The 12,207-nt window shown below is 41.1% G+C and overlaps 1 protein-coding gene across 5 annotated transcripts in view; it reads left to right on the plus strand.

Moving 5' to 3' along the window:
• Nucleotides 1–12,207, plus strand: part of ttc13 (tetratricopeptide repeat domain 13) — a 74,042-nt gene that overhangs the window by 37,796 nt on the left and 24,039 nt on the right. For 2 of the 5 annotated variants that reach the window (XM_038815590.1, XM_038815626.1), the window contains 7 exons: nt 1,913–2,069; nt 2,766–2,896; nt 5,408–5,540; nt 7,139–7,231; nt 8,816–8,899; nt 10,482–10,581; nt 11,968–12,077. In XM_038815590.1, the coding sequence (XP_038671518.1) occupies nt 1,913–2,069; nt 2,766–2,896; nt 5,408–5,540; nt 7,139–7,231; nt 8,816–8,899; nt 10,482–10,581; nt 11,968–12,077 (808 nt within the window). The remainder of the gene's footprint in view (nt 1–1,912; nt 2,070–2,765; nt 2,897–5,407; nt 5,541–7,138; nt 7,232–8,815; nt 8,900–10,481; nt 10,582–11,967; nt 12,078–12,207) is intronic. The other 3 variants (XM_038815598.1, XM_038815608.1, XM_038815616.1) reach the window with 3 other exon arrangements.

A 12,207-nucleotide genomic window follows, 5' to 3' on the forward strand; every position in this document is an offset into this window, starting at 1 on the left:
GATGATTGCACAATGTTCAGCACCATTTGTGACTCCTCCGATAGTCCATGTCCAAATGCAGCAAGACCTGAACAATATCCAGGCTTGGGCTGACGAGTAGCAAGTTACATTTGTGCCACACAAGTGCGAGGCAATGATCATCTCCTATAAGAGAGGATCTAACCATTCCCCCTTGACATTCAGTAGCATTACTTCCTGACCCCCCCCCACCCCCAACCTGTCCACCATCTACAAGGCACAAGTCAGGAGTGTAATGGAATACTCTCCACTTGCCTTGGATGAGTGCAGCTCCAACAACACTCCAGAAGCTTGACGCCATCCAGGACTAAGCAGCCCTGCTTGATCGCTACCCCCTCCACAAATACCGAAGAACAGTGGTAGCCGTGTGTACCTTCTTCAAGATGCACTGCATGAACTAGCCAGAGTTTCTTATGCAGCACCCTCCAAACCAAAGAGCGCCAGCAACTAGAAGGACAGGAGCAGCAGATACCTGGGAACACCACCTGGAGGTTCCCCTCCAAGTCACTCACCATCCCGACTTGGAAATATATCCCCATTCCTTCATTGTCGCTGGGTCAAAATGCTGGAACTCCCTCCCTAATAGCACAGCGTGTGTACCTACACCTCAGGAACAGCAATGGTTTAAGAAAGCAGCTCGCCACCACCTTCTGAAGGGCAACTAGGGATGGGCAATAAATGCTGGCCTAACCAGCAACACCCGCATTAATGAAGTTTTAAAAAACATGTAATTCCACGAAGAGTTGCTTGAGAGCCAATGGCAATAGGAACCCTGTTGGATTTTTTTTTTCTTAGCCTGGAGTATTGAGATTAATGATAAAGTTTCCATTGCAAACCCTACTTGAATTTGGGACATTTTTGATCTATGTAAATCGCTGCGCCATCAGGGTTGTTATGGGCCAGTGCTTTGAGAACCCTAAAGTATACAACACTAAGCAGTCTTTAATAACTTCTCAAACAACAACCAGAAGACAGAAGAAACACCTTTTAACAGAAGCACATTAGGTTTACATTCACTATTGAGAACATTTATAATTCTGAATTCACCAAATGATCAAGAGATAATCTTTTGATGACAGAGAGATCAGCAGTACACCTGCTCTGTCTGGCTTCAGCTCCAACACTGAAAACAAAACTATAAAACATCCTGCTGCCTGCTCAAAAACTAAAGTAAAAAGCTGACAGACAGCCCAGCTCCACCCACTCTCTCTGACATCACTGCAGTAGTAAACACCCATTTCTTAAAGGCACTCTCACTACAGATATTTATATACACACCCATTTCTTAAAGGTACTCTCACATGACAGGGTAGTGGTGTTTTGTTGCTTCTTAACATATAATAGCTGCTGCTGTTTCTCCTACTCCGACTTTGTCCCTTTTTGTGCCTCACATGATCCCTGAGATCGGAAGAGGGCTGACATGCCTCTGCTAATACCATGAGCTGTGCAAGCGTACACAGCAGTGGTTGTTTGTCTGACTTTTCTTTTCTCTCTACTCCATCCTTTATGATAAGCACTTGTTTGATATTTCTGCACAGCAACACAGCTGAGGTTAAACTTGCTGTGTGTGCAAACCTACTTCATCATAGAATCATAGACTAGCACAGCAGAGAAGATAGCTGTTCAGCCCCTCATGCCTGTGCTCATCATAGTTTGTTGGATTGCCATGAGTGCTGTTAAAGTTACCACTCCACTGGTGCTCTTCATTGCAGGTGAAATTGCAGTAGAGGGTGTGAACACAAGTTTCAGCAAAGCCTGTTGCGGCATTTAGTAATCAGTCATGCATCAATTAATGCATTATATGGGCTGGAATTTTGTGGGAAATCTGAACATGTTTTGAATTGGCGTGGAAGTTTTTCTAAGCACTTTGCATATTGCTCATAACCCTTTGCAGAATATTCACGTTACTTACATGCACATCTCGATCTGTCGATGACGGAGTACAGTATAGACTTTGACCTTCCTGGGAATTTCAAGGACCACTGGGCCAAAAACCTTCCCTTCCTTATAGAAGACTATGAAGAACAACCAGGATTGCAGCCTCACATAAAGTGAGTTTGATTTTAAAACTAAAATTACTGCTGTGTATTGTCAAGCTATTGGTTCTTTTCTGCTTCCTCAGTCAGACTTTGAACTGGGTGTATATGATGTTTAAGGGTTGAGTTGTTTGGGGTGACGGGGCTAACTATTGCAAGGGATTGAAATAAATTAATAACTTGTGTCTTAGAAGAATTGAAAGACATTTTTAGAGCACCATCAAAACATGCTAAGGAAATTAAGATGCAGTGATTCAGTATTTGAACTGGAGGCTGTGAGCACTGAGGTTGTGCAGCTTGAAGGGAGATGAATGTGGACTGGATAGATTTATTGCAGCTTATTTAGAATCGGATTTTTAGGGCGTTCCATGAATGCTCAATGAAGAGAGTTAGTGCAGAGTGAAGTTTTGCCAATCCGAAGATCCTATGTTCCAAATGTGCTGAGTAAATACACAAATAATGTTGGCATTCCTGACTTGGAAAGAAAATGTATTGATAAAATATGCTGTCCCAGATGCTGGAACTTTGGAAAGCTGTCAATGTCTCGGTGAGGGGAGGGGATCATTTGATTTGGTGAAAGGAAAGAAAAAAATGGCTCTTTTGATCACCGCTTGCGATTCCCAAAAGTTCATTTATGTTGATGTTTTTGTACTTATCAACTCCCTGTATGTGCTCTGCTTGATTGCAAAGTTGTGTTTTTGTTACTCACAGGGATGTTCTACCTCAGAAGTTTGAAAGCTATAGTGTAGAAGTCCAAGAGCTAATTTGCACAGCAGATCGCTTGGGTTCTCTTATGCAATATGACACACCTGGCTTTCTTCCAAACAAAAGAATACATAGAGGTAAGCTGCAGGATGCTTGATCTGAGGAAGTGTGTTTCAGAATATTCTGACGTGCTCTTTGAGCCACGTCGGACCCCACTCGTTTGCACTTGGATCTGCTCCAGCTCTTGAACATTTTGTACCCCTTTAACATCAAAAGCAAAAGATGCAGGAGGTGGCCATTTGGCCGTTTCATCCTGCTGCACTAATCGAGAAGGTCATAGCTGATCTCCAACCTTAAACCCACTTTCTTGCATTATCTCTAATCCCTTATTTCCTTTGTAACCAAAAATCTCTTGTCTTGTGTATACGACTGAGCATGTGACTGAGCATCAACAACTACCTGGAGTGGCAAATTCCAAAGGCTCCCAACTCAGTCAAGGCATTTTTCTTTATCTCAGTCTTCGTTGCTGCAGTCAACTGCAAAAAAGCAAGATGGAATTTTTAAATTCTGTGGGTATAGTGGGGCCGTTGAGTTTCATTGGTAGAAAAGGCTCACCATCTAGTCTTTTTTTTGTCTCACTGGAATACACTTGTTGGCAGTCAGGCTGATGAAGCAATATGTTAATGAGCACCTGCCACCTTCCAACTTGAGTGAATAGTTGCACGTAGTAGTGACCGTTAAATTCATGTATTCATTTGTAGCATCTCCTTCAAAATGTGCAAGATGATGACATGCAGCAAGTCCAGTTTCTTTTTTATATATATTTGCTGCATTGCCCAGGCATGACTTTTGGAGGCTGAGAGGCCTAGCATCTGAGCTCCCCCCGCCCCCCCCCCCCCCCCCCCCCCCCCCAATCTCCCAAACAATACCTAATTCGATTGCAAGAGTTGCTGGAAAGGGCTTGCTTGAATGAAATACTGGCCCCTAATGGAACTGCACTCAGATTTCTGTTTGGGTTTACTTGTACCCACCGTTAACTCTGTGTTATTGTGCATGTTAAAGGTGGCAGCCAGCAGGGCCTGGGCCATTGTCTCCTCACCCCGGAAGATTAACTGCTTCTTGAAGCAGCTCCAGTAGTGAATCTTAGTGTCCTGGTGGGTCAGGCTGTGGACCCTATCACCTCAGCTTCTATCTCCTCCTCCCCAATGTCAGCAATAAGAAAATGAAAAAATGAAATGAAAATGAAAATCGCTTATTGTCACGAGTAGGCTTCAATGAAGTTACTGTGAAAAGCCCCTAGTCGCCACACTCCGGCGCCTGTCCGGGGAGGCTGGTACGGGAATCGAACCGCGCTGCTGGCCTGCTTGGTCTGCTTTAAAAGCCAGCGATTTAGCCTTGTGAGCTAAACCAGCCCCAGGAAAGAGGAAAACTTATTAAAATGTTTGCTGTGTACAGGAGTGGTCAATGTCTCGTGTTTTTTAATGAACAGTTTTCAGTGCCTAACATCACGGTACACTTATGCACAATTGCACTCTCTGCAGTTTGTGAACAGAATATTTTGATAGACCCATTTAGCCCCAAAATTCTGTCTGGTCTTGTTTCTAACCATCCACACTTGCAGTAACATCCTACTGGTAAAGTGTATTTTTTGTTGAATCCTTGTCATCAAGACCTCTTCGGTTCCTACGATCATGAATTTTGTAAATCTGAAAAAGACTAATTTCTTTTTGTGTGTATTTCATATGTTTAAAAATAAAAAACAACAATATTTTGTCTTCACATAATTGGATTTCAATCTATGATTGGCTTTCTTACCAAAGGTCTGACCTTGGCTGTTTTGAGTTTTAATTCTGTAAGATTAATAATTCTTCGTTTAATGGTGGCAGAGAGAATGTGTAACTTTTGGTTTACAGTGATTGTACTCTCCATTGTGGACATAGAACATAGAACAGTACAGCACAGAACAGGCCCTTCGGCCCTCAATGTTGTGCCGAGCCATGATTACCCTACTCAAACCCATGTATCCACCCTATACCCGTAACCCAACAACCCCCCCCCCCCCCACTTAACCTTACTTTTATTAGGACACTACGGGCAATTTAGCATGGCCAATCCACCTAACCCGCACATCTTTGGACTGTGGGAGGAAACCGGAGCACCCGGAGGAAACGCACGCATCCCTTCTGAATGCTCAATCAAGTATTGCAAAGTGACAGCACAAGTTCTTGTTGAATCTTCAGAAGACACCGAAGAAAGAAGCTTGCTGAACATCACTGAATATTGTGTAGAATGCACGGCGGACTTAACCTGGGTTCCCGGGTTGGTGCACCATCTGATACAATAACTGATATCAACTTAGGTAGCTGCATTTGAACTTTTGAGCAAAGGATGTCATGTGGAAGAAATCACTGGGTTTCCAATTGCTTAAAAACGACCATTGCTTAAAAAGGAGAGATGATGGACTAAGATCAAACTTGGATGGGAGGGCTCCTGCAGTTGAATAGTTATTTTAGCTTCACATGTGAAAGGTGTGTAATGCAGAAGATTTGGAACTAAGGAATAAAATACACAAACCAATTTTAAAAAGCTGTGAATAGTTATACAGAATGTGTTTTGTTTTAATTTACAACTATTTTGTGTCTCTACAGCTATGGGACTTGCAACATTAGAAATTATGCAGGTTGTGCATCGAGCATGGTCAAATTCAAAAATCCGTGTGAATGGCAAAACCAGATTGATGCAGTGGAAGGACATGTTTGATATTGCTGTGAAATGGAGGAGGTAATGGCATACTGAGATGATAGAATTTTAAATGACAAGGGAGTTGTACCTTTGTAATCTTTCCAGCACAACATATTTCTCATTGCCCATAACAAAATATACTTGTGACTAAATAACTATAGCCGTGAACTATGTTAAAATCCAAACATACAAACAACAGTTGAATCTGGAAGCCTGTTTCTGGGACATTGGCCAATTTTAGCATGAAATGTCGAATCCATAATACAAATTCTATCATTTGGTGTTGTCATCGCTCTACACGTTTGATGGACAATATAGCAATGCTCTTGATTTGCTCAAGGAATCCTATTTTATAGCTCTTTATTTTATCAGTCCTGTACCACATGTAGGGATATGCATTAAGATGAGGATTTTAATCATCTTTATTATTGTCACAAGTAGGCTTACATTAACACTGCAGTGAAGTTACTGTGAAAAGCCCCTAGGCACCACATTCCGGCACCTGTTCTGTTACACAGGGAGAATTCAGAATGTCCAAATTACCTAACAGTATGTCTTTCGGGACTTGTGGGAGGAAACTGGAGCACCCAGAGGAAACCCTCGCAGACACACGGAGATCGTGACCCAAGACAAGATTAGAACTTGGGACCCTGGCGCTTTGAAGCAACAGTGCTAACCACTGCTATCGTGGATTATACCATGGGTTTTGAAATTTAAATATTTGTAAAACTAAGTGCAAACTCAAACTGATTGTCAAAACTTGGAATCTTCCCGCAAAATGGTGCCTTTGATCCATTTTTCCAACCATTGACATGATCGTGAAGCTGTGGAATAGTTTCACTGGAGTTTCCCTCATGATGCAGTGCATAGATGATGTCCTGGGCCAGAAAATCAGTAAGTTCCCAAATTTAATCCAGGATCTGCGTGATATTAGCAAATGTAAACTTATAGCCCACGTGTTCAATCAGGAAAAGCTATGATCAACTAACTGGTACAATTGAAATGTAGAATGCAGAGCTGGTGAGGGAGTGGGAGTAGAGAAATCTCCTTGTTGCTGCTCCAGATTTCTATTGAGTGACACTTGTGGCTAAAGTATGTGGATGTTGGTTAAGGACATGATTGGGCTTTGATGTGATGACCTCGTTGAACAATAGTCTAGTAGCACATTACTCTTCATTTGTGAGGTTAGGTAATGACTTGGTACGGGTGGCCATGACACCTTGCTGAGTGGGATATTCTGTTTTCATGAGGGAATGAAGAATGTGATTTCATTGCTGTCCCAAGGATTCTTGGAAAACACCATTACCAGCTTCAATTGTTGCTATCTTGATACTGCTTAAATGCTGTCTGCATCTAAATGTCACTGATCTTCAGGGTTATGTTGGAGTCAAAAGCCTATTTGGTTCATGCTGGGAATCCTCCAGTTCCTCACTGTCTTGCCAACCCTCAGCTGGGCAGTGCTTTTGCGTTCAAGAAGGTAAATCGTCTCTTCTTGTTGCTGCAGCTACAGAAAACATTGTCTCACTTTGCACTTAATGTCACTGCAAGAAGCTGGCGATATCGATAAGTGGTTGATTGTGGACCATTTGGGTTTACTTCATAAGTTAATTCCGCCTTTCTTTGCATTTCAACCATAGGATTGCGGATCCTGACCAACCAGTACTATGGTTGGACCAGATGCCAGCTCAAAGCCTGAGCAGGGGCTTCAATAATCATATAAACCTCATCAGGTACATCTTCATTTTATGAAACCAGTGAAATTGACTGTTTGAAATCATGGAAATTTTAAACAGTTTTTGACCATTTCTAATTATTTTGCTTTCTGTAACTTTCTCTTGACTTTATTTTCTCCATGAAAACATATTGTGAATGGATGGCATGGAAGTTTAAAGCAAAAGACCACTTTGTTACAAATAAAAATGTTTCCCCTTCATAGAAGCTACAAAGAAAAAACTTGCAATTTTATAGCGCCATTCATGACTTCAGCGTTTCCCAAAGTGCTTCACAGCCAGTGAAGTACTTTTGAAGTATACTCATTGTAATGTTGGGAGACATGGCTACAAATATGAGCACACAAGCTCTAAAAGGAGCAGTGAAATAAGTGACCAGACTTTTAGTGATATAGGTTAAAGATAAATGTTGGCCAAAACACCTAAGAGCTCCCATGTTCTTTGAATAATACTATAGGGATATTTATGTTCTCCTGATAAACTGAAGTCCTACCTGTCCTAATGTCTCATCTCAAAGATAGTTCCTCCAACACTGGAAGGGACTCGCAATCTTCTGGCTCAAATGAGTGCTGGCATTGAGCCAAGACTGATGCACCATTGAAGTGCAGAACCCAGTTTTGCTTCTGTGATACTCAGCCGGATGAATTGGCTTATTGAGGATGGGAAGGAGTTAAAATGTGGGGTTGCAGGGATGGTAACTGTTGAAACTTTTCCAAGTACTGTTCTTTGTAGATTCAAAAAATAGACTGACTTGTAACATGTTTGTATTCTGTTCTGAGGTCGTCTTAATTTATTAATCCTACTTGCTTGCTTTGGAGCGAGTGGAGGTGAGAGGGGGGACAGATGTAGAAATCATCCTGTTGTCCTTGGAGCAATCTGTTGCTACAGCTACTGGGTTCACTAAATCGGAGTCTCCTGACTGGCATATTAATTATATATACACTCCATTACGACCCTTGAAGCCAAGTCAACTCAGCCCCACTTGTGTTTATGTTTCTTGTTCGCTAGTTTATTTAAATAATGTGAGCCCAAAGGTACAGAAATGGCTGGATGGCGACAGTTCCTAAATTCAGAACACCAAGATTTATCGGTGTCAGTGACCACAGATATGTGCATGTGAATGGGAACATTGATTTTAAATTCAGCTAGTCCCCAACCAAGGTATATTACTTGTGTGGCCCACGAAACTAGTGTACAAAACTTGGTCTGTATTAATCAGCTTGCACCACTGGATGATGGAATACAATTTTGCTCCTGTGGTACTCAACTTGGTGAGATCCAGGACTGGCATATTTGATGATGAGAGCAAGTGAGTGCGAGGACAGAAAATTTAAGATGGGTGTACTTCTTGTACACCATCTAAATACCGAGAATAGATCATCTAGCCCTCTTGGCTTACTTTCAGATAAAGTGATTTCCTGGTACCTGGGAACCTCCAAAACCTCTTATGTGAGGATTCTACGTGATTGTCTATTTATTGATTTCACATAACCTCAGTTGAAATATTTAAAACTCTTGTGTTCTGCAGATCCTATTGTGCAGTGTTTATACTGACAGTAAATAATTGTGTTCTTTTTTTCTTAGGGGTCAAATCATTAATATGCGATACCTGGCATATTTCGACAAGACACTTAATTTTATAAAAGACAGAATTCTTGTCTATCACGGGTAATTAACTTCTCTTTTCTTTTGCTGGATTGGGTTAAAGAATTGCAGGCTAATCTTTCATGCTGAGTTATCCTATTATCAAAGAAAAGATTAACAACAGCACTTCTAAAACACTGGCTGTTTGCAGAGATCTGTAACTACAGTGGATGCTTTTGATTTACAGTAGTATAAGTATAATGGCAACTCTGTTGGGTGCTTTATCTTACTTTACGATTTTGTAAGTGCGGAGGAGTTATTAATGCTATTTCAATTGTTCCGATTCCTCTGGAGATTGATAACTTTTAACAAGGGATTTAAATTCGCTGTGAACAACTGAAAGGGTCACATGGCTAGATCTTAAGTTTTAAGACTTAACTAACAAAGAAAATGCAATGTTGTCTAAAAGCTATTTGGTAGGCAACTGGCACTTTAAACTATAGAAAAGATACTCTCCCTTTAACTTCTTGACACAACCAAAAACCCCATGTCTCCGTTTTACTTCACTGCCCACTCTCCACAGAATTGCAGCAGCTGGTCCAGCATCACCTGCAGATTCCCATAGGTTTGCTTCTTCCCCTGAGCGTCTTCTCTGAGGGAGTGCTTTTAAATAAAATATTTAATACGATAAAGGTCCTGTAATTTTGAACCTGATTGATGGATGTGCCAGGTTTTGGAAAGTGGTATGTTCGGTTTACAGTATTTTGTTTCTGGATTCTGCACCCTTGTCTGTAAAGCAGTTGTTGAGTTTGTGTTAACGGGGACTCAAGACACCAAGTACCTTTCATCTAATCTTGCATCTCTAACAGAAGCAAAAGTGAAATCTTGGTGACGTTCAGACTTGTCCATTGATTTTTCTATTGGCTGTTTTCCCTATTAATGACACTGGTTGGACTTTTGAGAGTTAACAACTTCAAGGCTAGACTTTTTGGAACCAGCTTTTATCATTTCAATTATTTATATAATCCTGTGGTAAAGGTTTTACTTGTTTTTGGAATAATTCTTGATTCCTCTCACAATATGTAAACAAACTGCTTTTAGACAGCCAATGTTGAGTGGTGGAGATGGCCAAGGGTTCAAACCCCACTCAAAGCTTTATACAAGAGTTATATTCTGGAGGGTCAGGGAACACGGTTAGCACCCCAGAGAAAGGCCCGCCACGGCAGTGATGAAACTGAATTAATTAAGTCTGGTAATTTGTGGCTGGCACTCGAAAATGACCATGAAGGCAGTTGGGGTATTGTCAAAACCCAACCAGTTCTCTAACAACTTTCAGGCTTATGTGGTATGTTTTTCCATAATGGGTCCAAGGTTTTGAACATGCCTGCTAAACCTGACTGATTTAATACTTAAAATTTTCTTTTTTGCCAAATTTCTCCCCATTTCCTTGCTTGAATGCATTAGCGATTGCTGGGCATATATGGTTGCGTGTTGACAAGCTATCCTACCAAAGGAATATCACAACTGAGCCCTACCCTGTCCTCACCCAATATCCCCACTCGTTGACTTTTTAGCCCGAGTCGTTCATAGTGATTGGGATAAGGAAAAGGACAAGGAGAAATGACTCCAGTTATAATGGAAGCAACTTTTCCTTTTTCTCTTCCAGTGCGAATAATCCCAAAGGCCTTTCCGAAGTGAGAGATGCCCTGGACAAAGTGAAAAAAATTGAAGATCTCCTTCCAATTATGAAAGTAAATTCGTCAAAAGTATTATTTTATTTTATTTTTGAGACTTGGAACATTAGATATTGATGTGACAACTGCATTTCATTTAAGATATGTGTTTGAATGAGTCCCTGATGGCAGGATGCATGACTCTGGACCTTATTTTAATTCAGGTCCAATGAGCTGGCATTTAACTTTTGCAATATAACATCCAACAGGACCTATGAGCCTGCTGCTGGGATAAGGGAGCTGGAATGACGTAGTACAGACGCCAATGTCCTAGAATCTGAAAATGACTTTCAGCTTATTTAAAAGCAACTGCCAGCTCACTGCAGAGACCTGAGTTCACATTGGTTTTTACAACCTCCCTTTCAAAAATATTAAAATTGGAAATTTGGGAACAGCAATCAAATCATGAGGCTGAGGCCTGGGAACACGGGCTGGTTTAGCACACTGGGCTAAATCGCTGGCTTTGAAAGCAGACCAAGGCAGGCCAGCAGCACGGTTCAATTCCCATACCAGCCTCCCCTAACAGGCGCCGGAATGTGGCGACTAGGGGCTTTTCACAGTAACTTCATTGAAGCCTACTCGTGACAATAAGCAATTTTTAATTTCATTCACACTACGAGTCCACTCTGGGGAGAAACAGTAGATGGTGGAGGAGAAATTCCACAAGAGTTGTCTTTCCAGTAATTCCGAATTATGAGGAGACTGAGCTTTTTTTTCTAACATGTGCTAAACTCTCAAAGAAGATGCAAATAGTCAATATTTTGCTATGAATTTGCTTGTTCTGTGAATCTGTGATTTGCCAAGATGGATTATTGGAAGGTGTTTGACCAACTGGTAATCCTTGCGTTCATTAGCTGCAAAGAGCCAACACTTAAACGTTGTGCAATTTCAGCAAATCAGATCTCCAACTGATCAAATTAATATGGTTAAATTCCATGTTAGTGAAATGTACCAACTGAGACACCTCAGCTTTTTGCAGATGTAACCAGTGCATCATGAAATTAATATTATTTGTATGAGATAACAGATATATATTCGAACAGGTACATAGTGGCAGGGATAAAAGGTCAATCAGCCAGAACTGAGTTGAGAAATGTCTTCACTTGGGTTGTGAATCTTTGGAATTGTCTGCCCAGATGGCTGCTCCAACATTGAGTGTATTCACGCCTGGGATAGACAGATTTTTGATCAAGGGATCTGGGGACCAGATGGAAAGTGAACTTGAGGCAGAAAATCAGCCAAAATTGTATTGAATGGTGGAACAGGCTTGAGGGACTATGGGGACAATTCCTGCTCCTCATTCTAATTTGAAGCTTATTGAGGAGGCAAGGAATTCTTTGAAAGGTGCAAGTTTTAAAAAGTTTGATCACAACTTGAAAATGACCAAAGGTAATGTTGACATCTTTTCTTTTTTGGAAGCAGTTCAACAGCAAAACTAGGGATGGCTTCACAGTAAACACAAAGGTGCCCAGTTTAAAAAATCAAGGAAAGGAGTTTGATGGATTCACCATTACCATAACGGGCGACAGGTTGGTTGACCACTTGACAAGTGAATATATAATTAGCGCAAAGTTTGTCTTTTATTCATGTTGTAGTTAGAATTGAATAGGAATAGCACATGTAAAAAGGTGAGGCAAGAACATAGAGTTATTGAAAATA

Source organism: Scyliorhinus canicula, chromosome 1, assembly GCF_902713615.1.
Source record: "Scyliorhinus canicula chromosome 1, sScyCan1.1, whole genome shotgun sequence".
Taxonomy (NCBI): domain Eukaryota; kingdom Metazoa; phylum Chordata; class Chondrichthyes; order Carcharhiniformes; family Scyliorhinidae; genus Scyliorhinus; species Scyliorhinus canicula.